The 26,955-nt window shown below is 32.2% G+C and overlaps 1 protein-coding gene across 2 annotated transcripts in view; it reads left to right on the plus strand.

The window, feature by feature from the left end:
- CHIC2 (cysteine rich hydrophobic domain 2) overlaps positions 1 to 26,742 on the plus strand; it is a 38,709-nt gene extending 11,967 nt beyond the window's left edge. The window contains exons 2-6 of one of the 2 annotated variants that reach the window (XM_016124284.2): positions 4,059 to 4,113; positions 4,260 to 4,415; positions 21,365 to 21,421; positions 21,588 to 21,647; positions 24,974 to 26,742. In XM_016124284.2, the coding sequence (XP_015979770.1) occupies positions 4,059 to 4,113; positions 4,260 to 4,415; positions 21,365 to 21,421; positions 21,588 to 21,647; positions 24,974 to 25,024 (379 nt within the window). In that variant the 3' untranslated portion in view covers positions 25,025 to 26,742. The remainder of the gene's footprint in view (positions 1 to 4,058; positions 4,114 to 4,259; positions 4,416 to 21,364; positions 21,422 to 21,587; positions 21,648 to 24,973) is intronic. The other variant, XM_016124285.2, reaches the window with a different exon arrangement.
- The last annotated feature ends 213 nt before the right edge of the window (positions 26,743 to 26,955 follow it).

The following is a 26,955-nucleotide window of genomic DNA, read 5'->3' on the forward strand; positions in this document are numbered from 1 at the left end:
TGAGATTATGGCATATGTACTGTTTTGCATTTTCTTTTTAATATATGTACTTCCCATGTTACTAGTTTGAAAACTTCATTTTTAATAGTTGTTTAATATTCTGTTATACAGAGTATAATTTACTTAACATTCATATAATGCAATTTTATTTTTCTATAGTTTCAGGGAACTTGTCGACACATGTTTTTACCCACATTTCAGATTATTTTTTAGGCTAGATTCTTAAAAGAGAAATTACTGTGACAAAGGTATAAATATTTTAAGTGCCAAATTGATTTTGGGAATTTTTATAATAATTTATAGTTTCACTGACAGTGCATGATATTTTCCATTTTAAGACCTTGTTAACAACATATATACTTTTTTAGTTTTACTTGTATTTGTAGATAACCAAAATAAGATGCCACCAAACGTGAATCATACCTTTTAAAATTAAGTGCTACTTCCAGTCTTTTGGATTATTAATGTTAGGTTGTTAGGTTAGAAGGGAGTTCAGTTTCTTACCTATTGTGCTTCTTTCAGATGTATCAAATCATCATTTTATAAGATGAAATTTGGCCTTTCCAATACTGTTCAAGGCCAATTGTACTTCAACTTTAAATAAAGTGAATTATTTTTACCATATTTAAAAACTTTAAACTTGAAGGAGTATCATAGATAAAAGTAATTTATAATGCTGTTAAGCTGAAAATATATCTATTTTCATTGCTAACAAACTTCACCTCCTGCCAAGACTTAAAAATACAAACATACACCCCCTACTCCAAACAGAACTATAGTATCAAAACTAAGTAACTTATGTCACATCAAAACCATTAAAGGTAATATTTTGCAGTTAATATTAACAAACACGAAGTGTGGTTTTTCTTATCCATAAGATGGTCTTGGTAAAACTATCTGACAGTATTACTTTGGTTGGTCTAGAATTACAAAAAGGCTTGAGCAGAAATGAAAGGCATAGAAAAGGAGGTATGTGCTGTAGCCTGTGTCAAATAAGACATTCTTAAGCTCTGCTAGGAGAAAGCATGCCATACAAATGAGAACTTGCAGAAAAGAACTATTTTCAGCTATTGTTGAGAGTGGTCTCATCAGTAAAGAAATGTATATTAAAGCATGGACTGTAGTAGTTCGAATCATACATGGGAGGTGAGAGAAAGGTAGTGACTGTAGAAGACTCTTTCAAAACATTGGATGAGGAAGGAAAAGAATTGAATGCCATCATATATTTGAGAGAAAAGAATATAGGTGTTCAGATTCTCAGGTTTGGTGGACTTATGCAGGTTTGTTGGCTATGCATAAGGAGCCAGAAGAGAGAGAGAAGTACAATAGATTGCAGAGGAGACTGAAGGAGATGCAACTAAAAGTAAATGATTAGCTTTGGGAAGCATGCCTCCATTGAGATAGATGGTACAGATACTCATGACATAGGTATATCTAAACATGAAAGGGAGAGAAGGCAAAGCAGGTTATGTTCAATGCTCTTTTTTCTCCGGTTGGAGTTAATATGGTTATCTGCGAAAAATGTGGGTTCTGAGGGTAAAGTTGAACACAGAGGAGAAACAACTATGGAGTATGAAAAAGGGAGCTGATTGAGAATGAGTAAAGCTTATTATAATAATATAACTGAAGTTAGATAATAGTTTATAATAGTTCTATGATTTTTCTCCTATAGCTCCAGGTAGTGGGAATTGAAATGAAGAAAGTAACATTTCAATTGAATTCGATTGACAAGAGACACTCTAGATGTGCAGAAAATAAAAGGTGTTGGAGTGTGGTCAGGACAATTGACTGTAGTTCTGGCAAATAAGGAAGTGGAGTCATAGGGAGCTGATAACCGAGTGGAAAAGCAAGGAGGAATGATAAGTAGTAAGTTACAACCAGAATGAAAAAACAAATTTGGTTAGGGTAGGTAAAATGAAATGATTGTTGGTAGTGGTAAGAGGTGAATTTTATAGTTCAGAATTTAAGAGGTGATATAGTTCCAAGTGATGAAAATATCCAGACTATATTACAGTGAATGGATTGGTGAATTCAACAAAGGTGAATTTTCTCAGAATTGATGAGGTCAGGTAACCAGATAGGGGCTGAATATTGAACTAACTGGGATGAAGATGAGTCATGGTAGAGGAAAAAACTGTGACATGGACGGCTGTGTCCTTAGAGAGTGTCAGGGTGTGCAGAAAAGAGTTAAAGCATGCTTGAGACTGCTATCCTTAGAAAGCCTTGCTTGCAGTGTTGGCTCTTGGCTGGTATCTGGGAATTTGGAATTTGGGACAGTTCCCAGTATTCCCAGAAGTGATAAGAATGTCTCACTGTGCCTAAACTGTACAAACAGTGTGGTTAATACTGAACACCTGCTTTCCTTACGGGAGTCTGGAATTTTAGAACATGCTAAGGTAGAGGGTGCTCACATGACCAAAGTCTGGGGCACTGAGTAATGAGCTTTCTTGTGCTTTCCTGGTAGGCAACACTATCTGTGTTGTCAAAACTAGTTACCGAGGGAATTAAGCACATCCTGTATGTCTTACTGAGAAGAGACTCTTGCAAGCTTGCTCCTGGTTTCCTCTGGACTTCGTGCCATGTGCCTTTTCCCTTTGCTGCTTCTGGACTTCGTGCCATGTGCCTTTTCCCTTTGCTGCTTCTGCTTTGTATCCTTTTCCTGTAATATATTTAGCTGTGAGTACAACTATGTGCTGAATTCTGGGAGTCCTAGTGAATCATTGACCTGAGGTTGGTTTTGTGAACCTCCAACATAGAGGGAGAGATCTGAAAATGACAATGTGGTATAACCAGAAGTCATGGACATCAGAAGAAGAGGAAACAATGGTGTAGAGGTTTGCAATGAGAATTTAGTGAAATTAGACAGTTTTTTATTGGTTAGGAAATTGATTAATTTATTCAGTAAATATTTACTAAATATCAGGCATTGGGCCACATATTTGGGGTATAAAGATTTAAGATACCATACCTACTCATGAACAATTCATTGTTTATTAGGGTATGGAGTTAGGCTTGTTAAAATAATTAGGTAGGATATAGTATCATAAGGACTGTACAAGAGAAAATGTAGTCAAGTATTATGGAAATGCAGGAAATTAGGAGTCCGGAAGAGGGACTCTAAGGAATGAGCTGTGGCTAGAGATTTCTAGGGAAAGAGTATAATATAAACAGGTTTTTTGGTTAAAATGAAGAAAAAAAAATTTTTTTAAGAGAGATATAAGGTGTTATCTAGGTATTAGATAAACAGATTAAAGGGTCCAAAGTTTAATATTAAAAAGAGTATGGAAAGGAAAGGATCTATCAGGAAAAGGAGATTATGAATTGGATGAAGATGAGAGTTCAGGATAAAAGATTGGGGTGGCTTACATTTTGAGAGTTTTGGCTATAGATTGTAGGAATGAGGTGACAGTGATACAGGAGTAGGTAGGATATGAATAAAATAAGCCTATTTCACGATGCCATTTAGATTTAGGTGTAAAGTTACAGTTCCTCTGCAGAGCTTTACCAGGTATATGATACAAACTTTCAAAATTACTTCAAGTTAGATAAAAGTAAAAATTTGCCTTGTACATGCTTTCTTTAATGTTTTTAAAGTTATGTAAACGTTCTGTTATAGGACCTTGTGATCATGAAGTGACACACAGAAGGTACTCAAATTTGTGATTTAAATGACTTTTCTGAAAATACTGATAGACTTGTAAACTTGTAAGAGGGAAAAATAAAATAGGTTGTTTTAACTTTCCATTAGTTGGAAGAACCTTATTAATGCTGACGATGACAAAATTGGACATTGCATTATTTTCCATTACATTAATACTTGGCTCATAAAGTCTTCCCCAAAGAAAACATTCTCACTCTCTTATTATATGAAAACTTTGATTCACCTGCTAAAATTGCTTGTTACATTTCATAAATTGTTAATTATATTTTTGTGCCTCAGACTTCCATTGTTATTCTATATATGAAGTTGCACTCTAGTTGTTATCTTCGATTACGTTAAATGGTCTATTTTTTTCCCCAATAATGACATATAATACATTTCTCTTTTTTTAAAATAGATTTGGACTGAGCAACAAATTTGAATCAGAATTTCCTTCTTCATTAACTGGAAAAGTGAGTATCTATTAATTATTTAGGTACTTTGTATATGCCTCAAAACTTAAGTCTTTTCCTAACAAATTAGAAAAATGTTTATACTAATGGTACATGTTTATTGACATTAATATTGCAGTGTTATAATTTTTAAAATTTTTCTTTAGGTAGCTCCTGAAGAATTTAAAGCCAGCATCAACAGAGTTAACAGTTGTCTTAAGAAGAATCTTCCTGTTAATGTACGTTGGCTTCTTTGTGGCTGCCTTTGTTGCTGCTGCACATTAGGTTGCAGTATGTGGCCAGTTATTTGCCTCAGTAAAAGAGTAAGTTGAATTATATATTTTAATTTAAATTTAGAGGTAGATAAGCAAGTCTTACATTTAGCTAGTTTTTATATTTTGTATTGAATGAGTCACGCTATCTGAATACTATACAAAAATAATCTGATCCAGTAGGTGAGTGATTAAATAAATTATGGTATTCCACATGCTGGAATGGTTATATTAAATAGCTATTTAAAAATATATTTATAATTTTTATATCATAGGAAATTACAATAGAGTAGAATACAGCATTCTCTACATATACACATTGATGGTGACATAGTATAGTGATCTAGAATACTAGGTCAATTGTACCACTTATCTTTATAACCCTAGGCATGTTTCCTAAGCTCTTTAAACTCTTGACATATTTGTGAAATGACACTGGCAATATTCACTTACTTACTTTAATTGGATTATAAGGATAAAATGAAATAGTGTTTATAAAGCTCTTAATTAGCTCAAAGTAAGTTTTTAATAAATATTGATTAATAGCAATATTACTAATATGTAAGGTAGTACCCATAGAAGAAATAAAGAACACATTTCTAATTGGTAAGATTGTGGGGAATTCTGTTTTCTTTCTTTTTTCTTTTCTTTATTTGTATTTTACATGTTTCCTGTGATGAGTACATAGTGATTCTGTAATCAGAAAAAATGATCTAAAGAGTTGTAATTTTGACTGCTTAAATAAAAAAATTCTCAAGATGTTGGTAGAGATATGACAAGTTAGTATAAATTGATGAATGTATTACATTTTTGTTAATGTTTTTAAAATTATGGTAATTATGTATATATAAGTGAAATACTGTTAAGTTAAAATTGAATGAATGGTTTTGTCTGGCTACATTTCTTTTTGTCATCAAATAATGAAAGGAAATATAGAAAAGCAAATACCGTTTGTCCTTTGATTTCTGTTTTATATAAAATAAGAGGTATATCTCTACTGAAATAATTTGTGACTAGTACATTTTATTGATAGGAGGGAGATAATGCCTTTGTAATAGAATTACTTTTTAATATTTACTGTAATAGCTGTAACATTTACTTTTCTCCAAAAATATTTTTTTCCTTCATAGTTCTCATCAGGTCATTTTCAGCTCACAGAATTTTTGTTTTATTTTTAAATTACGATCTGTTCCTGGACCCATAGTTGAATTTGTAGCTCTTGTACTTTAGATCCCCTCACTCCTTATTTTTTGGGTGTTTCCATTGTTTAAATGATTGCTTATTCTCACTTTGTTAGTAATTTATTGATTTTTAATCCAAATTTATAAAATTTTGTTAATCTAGGAGTTTTCTATTATTATCCTGTTCTTTGAGATCTAGTTTTTTCATTGTTGAGGTTTTGAGGTCCTCTGTTTTTTCCTTTTTAAGTGAGTAAACAAGATATTACAATGTGTATACAGGGTAGTATTTAGAAAACAAAGTAAACTTCTTTGCACATATTTAGTAACTTAAGATCATTTTTCAGATGCTTTCATTAATTTTTTAAAATTTGAGACATAAGGTAGATTTATTCTTTTAGCCTTTTCCCTTCTGTAGTTTTAAATAGTACATTTTATTTAACATTGTGTATTGGTATTCAGTTTAAGGTCTCTCTTTGTGGGGAGTGTGTGCAAGTGTATGTATGACTAGATGGAATGGTTATTTGATATATTTAATTTTATATGAACTGTACTATTTAATGAGTGTAAACCAGTGTAATTACTGCCTTAAAAAAAAAGCTGTGCATTTGCCTGTCTTGGATGTAAACTATTATATAATTATGGAGAGAGTGACACTTCATGCATGTATGAAGGGTATTTGAGGTCCTGAAAAGGGTACTTTGTAAGATGGGGGCAAGATAATTTGTAGCAGGAATTTTTAACCTTTTATTTGTCATGGACCCCTTTGGTAGGATGGGGAAGCCTATGAACCATTTCTTGGAATAATGTTTTATTTGTATTTTAAAAGATTTAATGTATAAAATTTTAAATATGTAAAATAAAATACTAGATTATAAAAGAAATCAGTTATCAAAATAGTAAAATCCCTCAAATACATGACTTATAAATATTTCTTTATTAATGCATATGAAATAAAACAGAAAAACAATAGAGAAAATCAGGGCTAAAGCAAAGAGTTTACCCTCATCACTCCTATTAACATTTTACTGGAAATTCTATTCAGTGAAAAAGAAAAAAATAAAAGGTATGCAGATTAGAAACCAAGAAATAAAACCGCCTTTCTTCTCAGACAACGTAGTTGTTTACATAGAAAATCCCATGGAATCTACAGAAACATTCCTGGGATTTAATAAGTGAGTTTGAATAATTGGACATCAAAAACGTAAAATACTGTTAATAAACACAAAGGAATACATACATATAAAGCTAACGAAATACATGCATGATCTGTATGCTGTGCAAAAACTACAAAACACTGATAAAAAAAATCAGAAGACAAATGGAGAGGTATGGTGTAAAAATACCTTTTTATATGTTAAGTTTTATGTCCTTGAATAAAGTATATCTTGCTAATAACATCTTTAAAATTTTTATTTATATTTTAGCAACTTTATTGAGATGTAATTGACATCCAGTAAATTGCACATATTTAAAGTGTATTATTTGATGAGCTTTGTCACATGTAATGCATATATACATCAACATAGTGAACATGTTCATCACACCCATAAATTTCCTTGTGTCCCTTTGTAATTCCTTCACCCCTTCCAGGCAACTGCACATCTACTTTCTGGTACTGTAGGTTAGTTTGCATTTTCTGGAGTTTTGTATAAATGGAATCATACAGTATGTATTTTTTTGTGTGTTCTTTTACTCATTATTTTGAGGTTTATCTATCTTGTTAGATCAATAGTTTATTTCCTTGTAATGATGAATATGTTCTGTTATATAGCAATACAACATTTGTTTATACATTCAACTGTTGATAGACATTTGTGTTGTTTCCAGTTTTGGTCTGTATAAATAAAGCTGCTATGAATATTCTTGTTCAAGTCTAGTTATAGACTTACATTCTCTTTTGATTAAAAATTTCTAACAAAGCAGTGGCTTGATCGTATGGTACACATGTTTAACTTTTTTTAAAAGATGATACTATTTTACATTCCCAACAGCAGTGTATAATAGAGTTTGTTCTGCCTTCTACATCCTTGTCAGCATTTAGTATGGTTAGTATTTCTTGTTTTAGTCATTCTGATACGTGTGTAATATTATCATTATGGCTTTAGTTTGCATTTGCCTAATAATTAATGATGTCGAGCATCTTTTCATGCTTATTTACCATTTATATATCTTTGGCGAAGTGTCTTTTCTAACTTTTACCTGCTTTTTTATGCAGTTGTTTCTTACTGAGTTTTGAGAATTCTTTTTATATAGTCTGGATAAATATATGCTTTGCAGAGATTTCTCCCAATTAGTAATTTGTCTTTTCATCCCCTAACAGTCTTTTTAAGAGCAGAAGCTTTTAAATTTAATAAAGTCCAACTTTTCCATTTGTTCTTTTATGGATTATGCTGTTAGTGTTAACCTAGTAACTCTAGGCTTAGGAAACCTACGTACAAAGATGTTTTTCTGTGTTTCTTCACTGAATTGCCTTTGTACCTTCGTTGGAGATCAGTTGTCAATAAATGTGTACATCTATTTCTTGGCTCTGTTTTGTTCCATTGATCTATTAGTGTATCTTGATGCCAGTACCACACCATCTTGAATATTATAGCATTATAATTATCTTAAAATTTAGTAGTGTTCTCCAATGTTGTACTCATTTTTCAAAGTTGATTTGCTTTTCTAGGTTATTTGTATGCGATATGAATTTTAGAATTAGCTTGTCAATTACTATTTTTAAAAAAATGCCCTGTTGAGATTTCAGTTTGGATGGCATTGACCTATGAATTAATTTGGGGAAATTGGCATCTTAAAAATACTTAATCTTCTGACCCATGAAAGAGTCTCTCTCCATTTTCTTGTCTTTAAAAATTTTTTTGAGCAACGTTTGTAGTTTTTAGTATACATGTCTTACATATACATGTCTTTTGTTAGATTTATTCATGTGTTCTTTTTATGCTATTTTAAATGGTATATACTTTTAAATTTTCAATTATTTTTTACTTGTTAGGATATAGCTTTGCTCAGCCCACCTGTTAGTTTCATTAACTTTTTTTGTAGAATATTAAAATTCTTCATAGACAATCATATCATCTGAAGTGAAGACATTATTTCTTTTGTTTTAATCTGGATGCTTTCTTTGCACTGACTAGGATCTCCAGACAGCATTGATTAGAGGTAGTGAGAACAGATATCCTTGTCTTGCTCCCGATCTTGTGGATGCATTCATACTTTCATCATTCTGTATCGTTAATTGTAGGGATTTTGTATTTGTTCTTCATCAGCTTGAGGAAGTTTTAGTCTCCTCATTTGTGGAGTTTTTTGTTTTTTTAATCAGTAAAAGATACTGGATTTTGTCAAATGCCTTTTCTGCTTCAGCAGCATTAGTTGTATGGTTTTTCTTTTTAGTTTAGAGATATGTCGAATTACATTATTGAATTTTTGGTTGTTAAACCAACCTTGCATTCCAGGGATGAGCCCACTTGATCTTGTCTATTTTTATTTTTATATTTTTGTTGAATTTTGATAAACTAAAAGTTTGTTTAGAGTTTTACATCTGTTCATTTTTCTGTAGCCTTTTCTTGTAATGCCTGATTTTGGTTTCAGGGTAATGGTAGCTTCATAAAATGAATTGGGAAGTATTTGCTCCTGTTCAGTTTTTCAGAAGAGTTTGTGTAGAAGATGTATTAAACCTAAGTAAGAACAAAGGAAATAGTAAAAGTCAGACTAAAACATAGGAAGGAAGGAAGGAAGGAAGGAAGGAAGGAAAGAAGGAAGTCATTGTCTTTCATTTCCCTTTATGTTGTCTTGAAAACAGTTTCATATGTTTTTGTCTGTCTGTCTGTCTCTCTTTCTCTTTTTTTTTCTTTTGTGTGTTTCAGCTCAGAGGTAAACCTGGTACATTTTACTTCATCTTTGCTTAAAATTAAAGTCTGAATGTCCTCTTTTTTTAGAAGTATTCTTGACATAAGTAACATGGTAGGTGCTAGGGATAGAAAGATGTATATTAATGCATTACTCAAAGAGCATGTAGTCTATTTGGAGAATTGGCTAGTTGAGTGCAGAGGTAGTTTGTAAGTGCTTGTCATATTTTTCATGGAGTAGCTTTCATATCTGAAAATAATAAATATGTGCCTTTATGGTCTAGAAATATGAAGTGGCCACCTACAATCACAAAATATATTTGGAGTCTTATATCTCAAATACCCATTTGAATTTTTTATTTTATTACATATTTGTTTTAATGGAAACTTGGAAATCAATAAAGTTGATACTTTTGGAAGATAAGCATATTTGTCTAATGAAATGCTTGTTTAGCTGCCATTTCTTTATGCTGCTAGTGTGCTGTTTGCTGGAAGTTATTTATTGATTCAATATTTCTGAAGCCACACTGTGGACTTGGTACTCTTTTAAATGCCATTTAAAGGTTATGTGGTTCCTCTTGTGGACATTAAAAGATAAAAAGCAATGAGATAATTAGAAATAGTGAGAAATGCTTGGAAAACAATAGAACAGGAAACTCTAGAGGAGTGAAAAAAAATGGCGCAGATGATAGAGGCTCTGTTTATCTCTCTGGCCACCAAATCAATGTTGTGATGGAAATAAAGAGCAAGCATCAAGGAAAATTCACCTGGGGTCTAGATGAACAAGCCACACAACTAGGGAGAAGTCCAAGAAAACACCGTGCAATGGCAGAAGGTAGGACAGGGCGAGGACGCCGGGCTGCCTGGTCTTAAGTGGCTGAGTGAGATGGAGGCTGCAGCAGCAGACCCTTCATTAAGGGGCCACATCTGGGACCGGATATTTGTGGTAACAGACCTGCTCACGCTGAGCACCAGTGCCTATTCAGCTGCATGAAGGGGGCACCAGGGACTTATAGAGAGACAGTGTTAGAATACGTTTCCCCCCTCCCAGTGCGTGGACTCAGAGCTGCCATAGCCCAGACTTCATCAAACTGGATAACAAGTCGCTCTGCCCAGAGGATTCCACTTGTGGCCCCACTCAAGCCATAACCAGGTATATCCTCAGTGAGTCAGGTGTTCCTTGCTGAGAAGCACCTAGACTCATACTGGAAGCAGCTGGCCTTGGTCTCTGGTGTGGCCTTTTGAGGAAACTATAAGCACAGCATCTGTGGATTGCTAACTGAATCTTAACAGGTTGCCCCAGAGAGGCAGAGCCTTGGGCTAAATTTGGGCTAAATTTGGCCTGCAGCTGAACCCCTCTCAGTACTGTGCCACTGGACACCTACTTCACAAATCCACACTAATAAGATCGAGAGACTTAGGAATTTTGCTTAGTACATAGAAACAGACACAGAAAGGCAGCTAAAATGGAAAGACAGAGAAGTAGAAGCTCTAGGAGAGAACAGAACAGAGATCCAGATATAATGGAGTCAAGTAATCTTTGCATAGTTCAAAACACTGGTTATAAAGATGCTCAATAAACTTTTGGAAAGTGTAGAGAACTTCAACAAAGAGATAAAAAACATAAAATTGGAAATGGAAATTATAAAAGGGAACCAGTCTAAAATGAACACATTATCTGGGATGAGACGTATATTAAGGGGAACAAACAAAGGAATAAACAAAGTGAATAAAGAAGAGGAACAAACGATCTATCCAGAGGATGAGAAAGACACTCAATTAGATTGACAAGAAAAAAGATACCAAAACTATAATAATTTAAGGAGCTTATGGAATACTCTTACAGGTAAAAATATCCATGTCATAGGGTTACCTGAAGAGAAACAAGATGTTGAAGAACTATTTGAAGAAATAATGATGCAAAACTTCCCTAACCTGGTGAAGGAAATAGACATAAAACCCCAGGAAGCTGAGAGAGTCCCCAAAACCGGGAACCCAAAGAGGCCCACACCAACACACATCATAATTAAAATGCTAAAGTTTAAATATAAAGAGAGAATCTTAAAAGCAGCAAGAGAAAAGCAGTTAGTTACCTACAAGGGAGCACCCATAAGACTGGCAGCTGATTTCTCAAAAGAAACTATGCAGGACAGAAGGGCGTGGCACAAAATATTCAATGTAATGAAGACCCAGGATCTACAACCAAGAATACTTCAAAGCTGTCATTTAGAGTTGAAGGACAGGTAAAGAGCTTCCCAGACAAATATGCTAAAGGAATTTATCACTACCAAGCCAGTATTACAGGAAATGTTGGAGGGACTTCTTTAAGAAGAAATGTATTGAAAACATGAAGAAAGAAAGGTAACTACCTTCCTATTGACAAGTACCTCAAATGGAAAAGAATTAAGTGGTCCAACTAAAAGATGGAGTGGATGAAGGGATAAAAACAAGAACTTTACATGCTGCTTACAAGAGATTCACTTCAGATTAAAAGATACAGACTAAAAGGAAGGGGATGAAAAAACATATTGCTCTGACGGACCTAGTCGGTATTTAACTCAGACAGAGAAAGATAAACAGTATATGATTTCTCTTATATATGGAATCTAAGGAATAAAAAGAACAAACGAATTAAAAACAGGCTCACAAATATAGTGGAGAATTTGGTGATGGACGGGGGCGGCGGTTGGGGGATTGTGAAAATAGGGTGAACGGTTAAAGAAGTACAAATCAGTAGCTGATGGATGGTCACTGGATGGGGAGCAATTACTATTAATATGTTTGCTAGGTAGAGGGTCAGGGGAGGGAGGGAGCAATTGGTATCATTTTATGAACTATATAGATGTCTAACCAATGTACTGTATACTTGAAACTAATTAAAATAAACTATGGTCTTTTAGTAAGTTATTGTAAAAGTCTGAGGAGCTTACAAGTGAATAAAATGCTTCAGATTCATTGAATAGATTTTATGACATTTAACTTTGCAAAAAGCTTATTTTTTGTTCATACTTTGTGTCTTGATTATACCTTAATTATAGTATTCTAGTTTAGAAAATTGATGTCCAAGTAAGTAAACTCTCTATGACTTATTTGTATGTGCTTTCAGCCTGGCTCACTTTTTGAGGAAACAAATTTTATAATTTTACTGTATGTTGTATTGTAGTATTTTGTTTTGGGTTGTTTTCTATCCTGTAGTGACTATTAGTTTTCAGTCTTCTGAGATTTTGCATATATATATCATATTCCAACATTAGTGACTTTATAGACTTTGTTTATGTGTGCTCTCAGTCGTTATTTCTTCTGACTGAAGAACTCTAAATTTTAGATTTTTTATGTATCAGCTTCTAAATCTTATTAGTTTTACCTCCTTTTTTAGTGCTTTAATCTTATATATGATGACCAGAATTGTGCGGCTTTCCATATAGAGTGTTCTCTATATGGATTTGCTATAAATACTATATATTTCCATTCCCTTTATACTCTTATTTGTATCTGGTCCTATATCAGGGACTCATTCACTTAGGTATAAGAAATAGGCTGCAGTATGTGGTAGCTGCACTTTGATGCAAAGAACTGATTTGGAAAGTAGCACTTTCAGTGACTGACGAATTCACTCTCCAAACCTCACTTTTTACCTAAGATGGAGTTAATCTCTTCCTTGCAGTGTTGTTTTAAGAATTAGAGCAAGTCTGTGTAGAGTACTTAGTACAGTATTTTTCCTATAGTAGGTTCTTAGTTAATCGCAGTTACTATTATTATTATTATTTTAGTATTATCTCTCTGTATCTATCTGTTTTGCTAAGTACTGTATCCCCAGTGCCTCTCACAGTGCCTCACATCTGCTTTGCATTCAATAAATACTTGTTGAATAAGTGTATTCTTTGGCTTTTGCAGTATTTGAATAGTAAGTTCATAACATTTCAGAAGATACGGACCTTACTATTCAAAACATGATTCCTTGAAACTTGTGTATTTCCTTTTACAAGAGACTGAGAATACCATATTATGAGTTAATACAGTGTAGGGGGGACTGAGACTCTCAGTGAAGGTAGAGTTGGATTTTCTATATCTAACCTTGAGTGTTCAGTTTGTGGTTTCTTGCCCCTTCCTGAGCATCTCTCATATTATCAAATGCAGGGTAAAGAATTAGGGTTAACCTCCTTGAAATCTCATTTCAAGTGCTCTGTAAAAGGGATCTCATGTAAAAGTTTTTTTATACCCAGAGAAATATATTTCTTGCTATTTTGTTTTAAAGAATACTTTAGGCTTGAAACTTAGAAAACTGATTCGTTTATAAACTAAATAAATTAGTAATTAGTGTGAATGACACTGACAGTATGGTTTTAATAGGAATAAAAAATGTTACTAAATTCTCATCATAAAATGATACTCAAAGTGTAAACTTTGAGCCTTAAGTATGCGCAGTAGCACTGCGTTAGACTCTTTTGAAATCTTGTTTTGCAAAGAGCTAGCTGAAATTCAGTTCTCTCTGAATATTTGGAACATAGTATTCCTGTGGTTTGTAAGAAAGATTTGCCTATTTTTTTGTCTCCAGTCTCCTGTTAACCCATCCAATGAGTTATTAATTTCAGATATTACATTTTTCGTTTCTAGAATATCCACTTGATATTTTTATAGTCTGTTTCTCTTCTGAAATTCTTTTCACTGATTTTTTCCCCATCTTTTCCCTCTATTTTATTGAACATATTAATCATAGTTAATGTCCTTTCAGTTAACATGTACATATCTGTGGTTCTGTTTCTGTGTGTTTTTTTTTGTTTGTTTCCTTTTCACTTGGTCACATTTTCCTGTCCCCTAAATTTTTTTTATTTTGTACTAGATATCACACACAACATGAGATAGAAGCTCCAGATGAAATATACCACAATCTTGGGTCCTATCGAATAGGCAGGTCGTGTGAGGGAAATGGTTACTTTGGTGTAACAAGAGATTGAGCTGGGGTGAGCTGGGATGCAGGTTTACTAAGATTCAGTCTACCTCTGGTCTTTTATCTTCTCTACCTTAAAATTTGTACCCTTAACATATTTCGAGTTTGGCTTTTTAATCTTCCATCTCATGCAGGTTCAAATTCCTTGAAGGGGAGACCAGTTTTGTGTTTTCTTCAGATCCTCCTCCTCCTAGCAGAATTTTGTCTCCTAAGCACTGGTAGACTGAATAATTTTTCTCTGCTTTTCTGGCTTGGTCCCCACCCTTCTGTGTTGTCCTAGAACTCAGTAATGTCTCTAGGGAAAACTGGCTTTGCCTTTTAGGGCACAACTAATTTCCAGTCCACTGAACCAGCCTGCACAACCTGCAGAAATTCTATTGATTTTCCTTTTCCGCAGTAGAGTCCCACTGGTTGTGCAGTCTGATCCTCAGCCCACTTTTAGAATCAGCAAAGAAAGAAAGTGGCCAATAATAATCAAATAATTTAGGACGGGCTCTTATCTGGATTTTATTTCATCTAGTCCTTGTTGCTTCCAGAGTTTAGTGATGTTTTTAAAATAATGTAAATTTTTTTTCTTCAATTTATCCATTTGTTTGTGGTGATCAGAATGTTGGCTTGACACTAGCTACTACATCCTACCCAGAAATGGAAGTCTCTAGTTACCTTACTTTATGTAAAGAATTATGCCGTTTTTTTGTATCTTTGGAGGGAAAGAATGATGTGATTGTTTTTATTTTGTTTTTTAATGTTTGAAATTTCACATTTGAAATTGTTAGCTTTTATAAAGACATTGTATTCATTTTATGTTTGTGCCTTGATGGAAGGATTTATAAATTGATGTCAATTAAGATGCAAGTAAAGTTTACTTGCTGATCGAAGTGGAAAGAGCATTGCATTTAAAGTTTGGAGATCTGAGCTTGAATCCTATCATAACCCAAACTGGTTGTGTGACTTTGGGCAAACCATTTAACTTATGGAAGCCCGTGTGCTTTATCTATAAAATAGTAATACATCTCAAGTCATGTGTTATTGAACAAGGCAAGGTATAAACAAAATACATTTTGGATAAATCTTATTGAAACTGTAGAATAAGGTAGAATGGATATTTCCAGGCCTCAGAACCACAGAATATTAGAGCTGGAAAAATTTAATTTTAGAGTAAATTTTGTTTCTCAAATATTAGAGTAAATTTGGTTGCTCAGGTCCTACAGCATGGTGGCTTAAGATAGCTTGCATGTCATAGACATGTCATTCAACAAGTTACAGATTTTTTACAAATTCATAGCTCTGTAGTTTAATGAAATGAACATTATGTTGAAAGCTGTACAATCTTAGTTTCAAATACTAGCTCCACCATTTCCTAGTGTAACTTTAAGTTTCTTAACCACTTTAAGCTGTAGTTTTCATATATAGAATGAAAGTAATACCAGCTGCCTTATAGGTTTATTGCGAAGATTAAATAAAGTAACCAAGTGAAGACACCTGGGTCAGACCAAAAGTGAGAATCCAACAGATAGCTAGCTATTCCTTATCCATTTTTGTTTCTCCAGTTGTCCATTATAATCAATCAGTAGGTAATTTCCCCCTGCCCTTCCCTGTCCTAACCAGTGATGATTATTCTTTGTTTAATTATGTAGTTTTAAAAAAAATCCTTGATAGTAATACTTTCGATTTTATTAGCTGAGTGAAATTCATTTGTCTTATGAACAGTTTTTCTGATTTTTTGTTGTCAGTTGAACTCAGTTTGTTTTTTGAGATGTTACCAGTATTTTCTGAAATTTTATCAGATTAGTAGATAAGCCCCTTAAAATTGTGTACAACATTTTATATATTTGTGCATATGTGCCTTTCTCATCATTCATAAAGTACTCAGAGTAACAAAGTTAAGAACCACTACTGTAGGTCGTAAACTCTTTATGAAATTGTACTTAAGCACACTTTATTTAAGATTAGTACCCATAAGTAAATCATGGCTCTGTACTAAGAGAATTTTTTGATAACACAAAATGTTTGCAGTTTTTAGCTTATCTTCATCTAAAACTATTACTTTTAACAAACAGTATTTAAAGGTTCTGATGATAACTTTGGTGGATGTTTTAGTTTATTAATGGTGGATGTTTTAGTTTATGTTGCTTAAAGTTATCCTTCACAGGACAATTTTAAAAGGAGCTTTTAAGTATGTGGAAGTTTGTTTAGGGGAATTTAATCATATTCTAGTTTATCTTTTTGATGAATCCGAATTTTTTATGTATCATAATACTGAGATATGCCATTTAATTTTCTGCAAATTGCAGCAACATAAGAGTCTAGAACAGAGGTGAATCAAGTAATTTTCTCTTGTTAAAATTATTTAAAATTTTACATGAATTTCTTCTAATGACAGGAACATTTTTGTTTATTTTAGTAATTTATATTTGCACAGATGTCAAAAGATAAGTATAGTTTTTATTTAAAAAATACTAAACAGTTAAAAAGATTATAAATACATTCACAGCATTATTCTTGTTAAAGCTGATTGTATTATAAATTTTGGAGTTTAAACTTAAAACGTTTCAAATAATAAATAGAACATTTGAAATTGCACTTTGACATTGTGATGTTATGAATAAAACCTATTCAAATAAATTTTAGGTGTAAGTTTAAATAGCTTAACTTTTATAGTTATTATTTAGATATTCTGTTTATACATTTTGTTAATATATTTTAGTGTCTTTTAAGAATGCTATATCTGGGAAAATTTCAGAGGAATTTTTTATAGCTTCTGCATTTAACATTTTTTCTTTGGCGTTAAGTACTTTGAAATCCATGAGATTTCCATTTATTTTATTAGCAACTTTAGAAAACCACTTCTTTGAAAAACCACTTTTTCAAACGATTGTGAATAACTGACTCATTGGTAATGACTATACTGTACATAAGAGCAGTAACAAAATAAGGGAGTAATACATTCAATATTTTCTGAAATTCTTCATTTCCCAGAAAGACTTACTTGTATCTCATGGCACATAATTCGTTTATAGGGAATAATAACTTATTTCTTAGAAAGTTACAAGATTTATAAACAATTACAAAAATGCTTCTTCATAGTAAGTCAAATTTGCATTTTTGGAAAACCCTTATTTTAAGTTACAGTAACAACTATTTCTTGGTTTTTTTGGATGTATTTTACTAATGTTAAGCTTACTTCAGATGCTTCTTTGGAAGTTGATAAGGGGTATGCCTTACCTAATGTTAATTATTGATTAATTATTATTAGCTATTTTATTAATTATCCAGGCCATTTTACTTCTCTTGCATTTTTCCTGTTTTGAGTTATTTCCAGTATTACCAAAAATTTAAAAGGAACCAAAGGCAATAGAAATTGATACCAAAATTACTGTCTTTTCTGTTACTACTAGTTATTTCAAGTTAATTCCATTTAAAAAGTCTATTTAGTAATTGAAATGATGTTTTGATCTGTTATTTTTTACTTTACCATTGTATAATGGCTATGTTAAAACTAGTCCAGTGAGAAAAATATAATTAGCAAACTGTTGAAATGAGGAAATATGTGGGAAAAAATTAAAATGAGTTTTGTGATCAGGATGGTGAGTGGTCGCTGTCCTCTTCTAGACCAAGTTAGTGACATGTCATAAAAACTTGTTTTTCTTGCATGATATAAGTTGGTGGTCTTGGTCCTTTTGATTAAGGATAAGAATCCATGATAAAATTAGATTTCTTGTTGATCATGTTATGCAGAAGGAGTGAGGATTCATAAGAACCACTAACCTGTGCTTTCTCACCCCTAGGGTGTGAGCACTGAAAAGGATTAAGGCCCACTGTAGGGAAGCTTGCACTGAAGCCTGCACTGCCCTTTCCCCTGTTCTTTCAGTTAAATAGAAGATTTTTAGTTCCCATGACTATCAATCTGGTGCTTTTCACAAGGACCAAATTCTTTTAAGAAAATTAAGATGACTTATTTTTAGAAATCCACTGGTCTGGAATACTGAAAGTGATTTTTTTTTTTTTTTGATAATTCATATTTTCTATGTACATGTTATTTTTTTGTGATGAATATTAGTTTGCTTTAATTTATGGTAAATCTGGTGGTCAATATAAACTTTAAAAAAGCTATAGGTTTAGGTTTGCTTGCCCAGTAGTAATTATTGAGTTTGGCAGTGTTGAATCTTATATTTCATTAGAAGTAGTTATCTTAACAAACTTGCGAATATAAACTCTTAACTTTTATTTTTAGAATACTGCCAATATAAAGTGCTTTCTTATGTTTAAAGGCTTTTAAATAGCTTTTATAAGTGCTGAAGTGTCATATTTTTTTCAGTATCTGCCAAATTGGTATTGTATTTAATCTTGAAAATATATTTTGATTTTGTTAACTAAGAATAATTGCAGAGTATTAGTAGCTGAAGCTTTTTTTCCATTTAATTTGAGCTTTTGTTGTTACTAACAAATAATTTGTGGCGCAATCTCTTTCTTTCTTTTTCTCTCTTTCTTTTTTTTTAATGACCGCTAGAATCTATATACTTGTCACCTTAGTGTGCTAGAAATGTTCCACTCAGATCAAGGGTTTCTTTCTGGTTTTGTATGTTCTCACCTGCTCCTCACTGTAAATCATTGAGATGTCAAGTGCAATGATTAATTAAGCTGCACGTGCAAGTGCTTTTTTTTCACCTGTCAAGCAGGAAAGAGGTCTTATAGCAAGATTAGATTGTGCTAATTTACAGCTTTTATTCCAGACTATCAAGTGTGTAGAAATATTTTATATTTTGATGCTTATTCAGAATATGGCATACCAGGGTTTGTTTGGCTTAGAATTCTTAAATATTGTAAGATACAATTATACCAAACCTATCATTAAACTCCTAATTAGAGGCCATGAGTAAGTTCGGAATTTCTACATAAATATTTTGGAGTTTAAGGTTCATACTTTATAATTATCTTTTATTCAAATATATTTGAATATTTACTTTATTTTTAAAGTAAATATTTTAAGTTTTTAAGTTGTGTGTTTGTGGCATATACACCACGAGATCCATTCATGAAATCCATTCTCGTTATAATAATTGCATGGGTTTAAATTTGTGATGAAATGATGATGGTGGTAACTACACTTGTTTCTTTGAGTAATGAATATATGTGAAATGTAATATTAAGCTTTTAGTTTTTATACTTTAATATAAAACAACAGACTTGGAAAGCTTGTTCTACTCACCTTAGTTCTTTCACCGTCATCCCCCAACTTATAAACCGTCAGTAAAAATAAAACCTCAAATTGTATAGTAATCTTAATCTATTATTAAAAGGTCCTAGAAAGGAAGATTACAAGGTAGATTCAGGTTTTGAATCGGTTTTGCCATTGGTTTAGCAGCGGGTGGGCAGGCAGATGCCTGCTCAGAGTAGAACCTATTGCCATTTTTCACCATTGATAGAGTAGCCTTTCAGAGTCAATGAGCTCTGTCAATGTGAGCTTGTCAAGGCTACAACTTCATAGACCTGAGAGGCGGTTTGAGAGGTCAGCCCTTTTCAGGTTCGCTGTGATGCAAATGAACTTTAATGCTTAAACAACTATTGGAATTTTTATGTCTGCTCCTTGTTCTTTTTTCTTCACAAAGTCATTGACGAGACATTCAGTGCTTTTTAAATTGGAAGTTGCATTGTGCTAAAGACCTAGTACAGATTTACGGAGGGCTGAAAGCAGTTAGATCATGTTCTTTTCATGGTGCGATTAGAATCAAATCGATTTCTCTACAGCCTTCAGCATTCAGATGGCAATTTTAACAAAGCTTGGGGGCTAGACAAGGGACAAAACGACTGAACTGAATGTTAATTACACTCTGCAGCCTTATTTTCTTTTGATTTGGGGCTGACTGGCAACTAAATTAACAAAAAGTGTGACCATAACTGCTGCCCTATTTTCATTTAAAAAGAGAGCTGCCTCTAAAAGGCTATCTTTACAAAGAAACAAGTGAGGTCTGCTGATCATTGTTAACAAGGGCACTTTTTTCTTTAAAATTCTTGCCCAAAAATCTGTTTAAAAAATAATATAGTAAATTAGTTATTGGCATGTTATTATCCAGAGAGTTAGTTGGTTTTGATTTTTATGACATGTACTTGGAAAATATAAAGCAGTAGTGGCAATTCATGGGTAGTTATGAATTATAATTGGCATCTGCATTGATTGTGGTGTGTCTTTAGCATGTTCAACATGCTGAAAGGTAATTATATTATAGTAGATACTATTTTATTATGTAACATCAAACTATTCAAAACAAGTTTGATCCTAACAATTTTTCACCTAGCTCTTCCTTGCTTGACATGCAGATTTTCATATTCATTCTTATTTAGTTGTGCCATATTAATAGTGCTAGATGCTGTTTTCCTTCCCTTGCAAGGAAGCTGCAGCTGTACCAAGTTGCAGTTGATTCTTGTGGCAATACTCTCCTTTTTGCACCTGCAACTGTGTCAGTCTCATCCTAACACCTGGCATCATGAATTATCCTCCTCTTTATTTTTCCCTCCCAAGCAGGAAACATTTTATGCCGCATAGTTCATGTTGCAAAAATCTAGTGACCTTAAACATACATTTCTCAGTTGATTCCTTTATTAGCAGTATTGAAGCTTGATTTTACTATTATTTCTGTTGGTTTAAATGCAGTTTTGCCTCTGGTTTAGCATTTAATACTGACATACTAAAGTGTTACAAAAATATTTTTGAAAGAGATGGGAATTTAAATTTCTATCATTTGGTAGATAGCATTACCTTTTTAGACGTTGATAGTTTTAAATCAGAGGCTAATAAGTTTGAAAGTTAAAAAAATACAGTGCAAAAAACAAAACCATATCATTATTAAAATAAAGGGCTATTTCTTTTTGGGTTACTGTTTAGTGCTAGACTGTTGATAGTGTTATAGACCACTCTGCACTCTGTCACTGTCTTATACCTCTCTCCTTTTCATACAAAAAGCAGCTGCAAAACAAAGTTTTTCTAAAACCAGTCAAGAATAAACTTTTTTCTCATTTGTCTTCCAGACACGGAGATCGATTGAGAAGTTATTAGAATGGGAAAACAATAGGTTATACCACAAGGTGAGTACCACAGGGAGCAGCTTCGTACTGTTGAGGTCTGAATTGCACAGTATGGAAACAGATGCTTTTGTTGAACTAAAAATATGAAAGGTGGACCAATGGGTTAGTCTGTGTGCTGCAGTAAAATAGAGCTCATTTTTCTTCTTTTACTCTCCTACGTGTCTAGCTGTGCTTGCACTGGAGACTGAGCAAAAGGAAATGTGAAACGAATAACATGATGGAATATGTAAGTTAAAGGGCTGTTTTGTGAGTTTCTCTATTAAATGATCATTTATTTTGCTTCTGATCTTATTCTTTCCATGATTATTAATCAGCAAAGGTGTCAGGAGCTTAATCTCCTGAGTGCAAGGATTTTCTACGGTTCACAGATGCATGGTTTCATGTGCAAGACTGATTTATAAAGTTATGAATGACTTGAAAACAAGGCTTCACTGTGTTCTGAAAAATAATAAATTAATTGCCAAGATAAAATAGCCTGAACATGTGTTGATGGAGTGTGAAATTTTAGATGCTGTATAAAGAATAACCACAACTTTGGTTACGCAGCAAGTCAGATATGGCTTTTTTATATAATGCTAATCAAGCTTCCAAGTATGGAAGAAAACCTTTCAGCCAAGCCATTGGAGCTTAAGAAACCTTTAGCCTTTATAAATTTTAGCTACCCATACCTCAGTGGTCCTTAAAGAATTTTTAATCAAAAGTGTTATTAGAATATTGTTTTGTAAACATTATCTTAAAAATAAGCAGGAGATGAGATGTTGCATATCCTGTGTGTTTATTCTTTAAAAGGTATCTAAGTTGGCCCATGTATACAATGAATTTTAGAACTTATTTAGTATGGTATTTAATTTACTGACTCCTTAATTTACTTCAATAATTTTTCTCCTTTTGAAAATTCAGAATACTATAGAAAATTATGAATTTTTATTCTCTCTTGAGCTTGAGTGTTTTATTTTCAATAAGGAAAGGGTATGTTAAAAGAAAAAGATCTAAGGAAGAATTACTTGTTGAAAGTTAGTCATAGTCTTTGTGAAGTACCATGCACACTATTTCTGACAAATTCTATTCTTTGAAACAATTTAGTCATCATAGACTGTGTGCGTGTGTAAAAGATTGATTAAAATAGTGCTTAAATGATTAGGAATTGTCATAAAATCATTTTTCTCTGTACTATTTTCTCTTTCATTATCATACAGTCAAGTCCCATTTCTAGCTTTGAATATAAAAGTCATCTTAAAAATGTCTTTTTTTCTCATAGAATAGGTCTATTCAGTGAACCCCAAATAATGTAAAATTTATCATTCTCTGTTATATTCAACATGTTAATTTATGATGAGAAGATATTTTTTTAAATACTAATTAGAAAATACATTCAGATAACTTGTTTTGAGATTGACCTATGAAAAGATAGTCTCTTATTTTCCTCATAGGTGATAAGAGTTTATGTATTTTGGCATGAGTGATGGGTATGTAGGAGGCTTAAAGAATTTTGTGGAAAAAATATTTGCTATATTTAGAAACCCAAATACGAAGCTTAAAACAGGTTTTATTTATTTTTGCACATTTCTAAATTTACATTGGAAAGGAAAACAAATGTTATTCCCAATACTATTATTTTCAGATAGAACTATATGAATGTCATTTATTCATAAAAATGCTCATTATATTTATCTTTATCTTATGATATTGTTTTTTTAACTAAAAATAACTTACTAATCTTTGAAAACCTTGTGAACTGTATGCTTTGTTTGTAAAAAGGTTTCCTTTCATTTATCACGAAATTTTAGATAAGCACTACTACTGAAGCCATTATATTTTTCATTCAATCATAGAAGATATTTAGAAGAGTAGTAAAAATATTTTTTAATTGCTAGAAGTATTTTTTCTAAAATTTCTTAGTATGTATTTTTATGATAGTTGAATGGGAAAATAATATAATTTTAAAAACTTCCTAAAGAATACTTTCAAAAAGTTAAGATAGCGAATCATATAGTGAATGCTTCTTTACCTAATGAATTGGGGAATTTTTACCATGTATTTCTCTTTGACCTAAACTTTTTCTTTAACATACAGATATTTCATTTGTTAAGGGAAAATAATTCTCCTTGATTACATTTTGAATATTGGAGACACTCTAGAAAAATACCAGCTTGATGCCAACTTTTCTTTTATTCAAATGTAGTAGAGCAGTATCATTTAGAGGAAATGAGACAGATGGCCAGTTTCTGTGTGTGGCTTCTGAAGGAAAAGAGTTCATGGGATATATTCTTTAAAAACAAATAATAATACAAATATGAGCAAAGGTAGCCTTTATTTTGCATTATGCGGTATACGCCGTAAAATGTAATTTCTACACTCTAGAGCTGAAACTAAAGACTGCTTAAGGACATGTTTGAAATATAGAAGTGTTTATTGAATGTTGACTCAGTAATTTAAACATTTGATCATCAATTTTTAGAGCTGCAAAGAATCTTGTCAACTTATCCAATCTCTGTATTTTATAGGTGAGGGGGTGGAGAAACAGTTTTTAGCTCAAATAAAGAAGCTAGACAGAAAGCTAGTGAATATTTTGTAGGCAAATAACAGGTCAGGAGAGTGGCAAAGGTGGCACCTAAAACTTGGTGCAGTATAACTAAACTAGGAGAGGACTATTTTTAGGTCAGCTACCTTGTTTATTGAAGCAGATCAAAAGCCAAGAAAAATGAAGAGTGAAAATGAAGATGTCTGGTCTAAATGATTTAAAAGAATAGTATTCAAACCTGGAGATCATATCCAGACAGTTTCTGAAAAAGAATGAAGAGTTCACCAAACTTGGAAACTATTCAAATCCAATAATTTTTTTGGTTAGCATCTGTTCTATAAAGAATTGGAATAAGGGAAAGAATTGATTGTGATTTAAGACAGTTTAAGTTTGGAATAAAAATTAGCTTTGGTCAACTTGTGTCTTTCTGTTACTATATTTTATCTTTGTTGGTTTTCCTTTAGTTTTTGATAAAAGGTTCTTTGGAATAAATTTTAACCTTTAATTTTGCTAACCTAAGAAGAAAAGAACTTTTAAAAAATTAAGAAATAAATGACCAATACCCTTTATCTAGAGATCCTGGTACAGTAAAATGAGAGCAATTCTAGAACTTAAAGACCCATGGAATTGAGTTAGAAAACAGGGAGGAAGCTTGAAAAAATAAATAATTGGATCAGCTGCAGCCACATAATGCAGTTGAAAGGGTAAAGCTTTGGAGTTAAGATAGTTCTTTGTTCAAATAGCGACTCCAAAATCCTTGGATTATCAGTTTTCTTATGTGTAAAATGAGGATGATAATACTTACCTCACAGAAGTTGTCGGTATTAGTTAGATCCATATAGTATGAAACACTCCGTATGTAGTTACTTCTTGGTAAATGTTAGTTCCGTTTTCCTATTCATTCATGCATGCATTCTTTCTGTGTATCAGAGACAGTATCAAAATTATTTTAGCAATGGAATATAACTGAAGTTTTGTTAAGATAAACATCTGTTTAAATCTTTATAAAATGTTTTTTTCTCCTTCTGCAGGTCATCCTCATAGAATTTTTACCAAAGACACCGATTTTTCGACCGGATTAGCATTTACTTATTTATAGAGACTTTCCAAGTATGTTGTCTTTCCAATGGTGCCTTGCTTGGTGCTCTTCTGGTGGTGACATAACATTGGTTCTACAGAATTGTGTGGTGTTTTTATTTTTCCTGTTTTTGTTTTTGTTTTTTTAAATAACCGCATGTTCTAAGTGTGCATTTTTGTCAAACTCTGCAACAGTTATTTCATACAAATGTTTAAATACTTAAGTTATTGTGCTCTTTTCTGTTATGTATTCTGATTTTCAAGTATTACTTTTTTGTATTATCAAAAAAATACATTTGAACTTAGCATAAAAATTGGCTAGCCTTTTTTATTTTATCACCAAAGTACGCACACTTCTTTATTTATTAATTCCTTAATATAGAGAAACACCTTTGTAAGGCTGTATTTATCTATTCTAGCAAGCACACTCTTTGTATTATTTTTCTTCCTTTTTAAATTTAACAGTTATTTTAAAATAGTAAGTTTTCTTTACTAGCTTTTTGGAATTTAACATATTCTTTCTCATTCAATTTCTAACACTCTGTTTACAGCAGAAATATCTGTAACATTATGAAGACCTATAAAGTTTTGAAAGTGTTTCTGTCTTCAAAGGTAGCAAGGCAAGATTAAATTATTTTTTTTTAGAATAGACAAATCAGTGAATGGTATGCATGCATCTAATGGTTACTAGAGCTCAGGATGATAAAATATAGTAGCATTACAATTGGTGTATATTTTTGATCAAGATGATGATAATGGCCTTACTTGGGTTATTTTTTATTGTTTATCAAATCTTATATACAAAGTATGGAAATAATCCTTTAAAAATTTCTAAGGAAAATATTTCTCCCAATCTAACACAGTTGTAGGACGGATATATGTTGCTAAAAGTTTTTGAAAGAAAGCAAAAGTTCTAGAATTGAAAGTAAGCTGATGTTTAATACTCCATTGATATTTGGATCAGATTGTTACTAAGAAAGGGCAGACTTATTTAGTACTGTTTTTATCTATTAGTTTGCTTTCAGTTAGTTAGGTGTACTTTTTTAATTGAGAGTATGACATAAGTTTAAAATCAGAACAGCTTGTTTAAGTATATGCAAACATACATATTTTTTCTTCTTCTTTTGGTTGTACATATCTCCATGAATTTTAAAACTTTCTAAATTTCTGAATGGCCTATGTGTAAATTTTTGTTTTTATGAACCTGAAATTATACAAGTTTCAATGTGTGTCAAGAACTTGTTCCATACAGCTGTGGTATCGAGCAATAATGTGAATAACTTTTGAAATGATATAAACTATGCTTAATTTGTATTAAGAATTGGTACCACTATACATTACCTTTTTTCCTTGTATTAAATCTTTTAAATAACAGTTTCATTAATTTATATAACTGTATTTTTTAAAAGTATTTCTTTGTACTTTCCAAAGTACTGTAATTCTATATAAATTTGAGCAGTTGAATGCTAGTATTTTATATCCTATATTGGACATTAGGAGCTATCTTAAAAACTAGGATTTTTTTTTTTGTATGAGAATTATTTGTTTCCATTGCTTCCTGACCCCAAACATTTAACAACTTGAATTTATAAAACATTTCCTCCGAAGAGCTCAAAATACAAAGAATTCAAACACTTCTCTCACTTTATTTACCTTGTGTTTAGGGTGTGGACTACCACCTTAAAGTAGTGCAATTAAAAGGTAATACTGTTCAAAAACTCTATCTAGTATTCCTCTGTGGTTTCAGTGTGGAAAATTATTCTATGGAGAATGCTAAATTTGCCTCAGTATTCAGAAAGAGCAGAAAAATATGACTCTGTAGACTATGCAACACAAGTGTTCCATATCTAAAATTTTATAAATTAGAGCACCATACGATTAGCTTTATAGGAAGAATTGTACCTATGCAGACATATTTTTTTCTTGTTTTTAGTCT

Source organism: Rousettus aegyptiacus, unplaced genomic scaffold (genome assembly GCF_014176215.1).
Source record: "Rousettus aegyptiacus isolate mRouAeg1 unplaced genomic scaffold, mRouAeg1.p scaffold_m13_p_10, whole genome shotgun sequence".
Classification (NCBI taxonomy): Eukaryota; Metazoa; Chordata; class Mammalia; order Chiroptera; family Pteropodidae; genus Rousettus; species Rousettus aegyptiacus.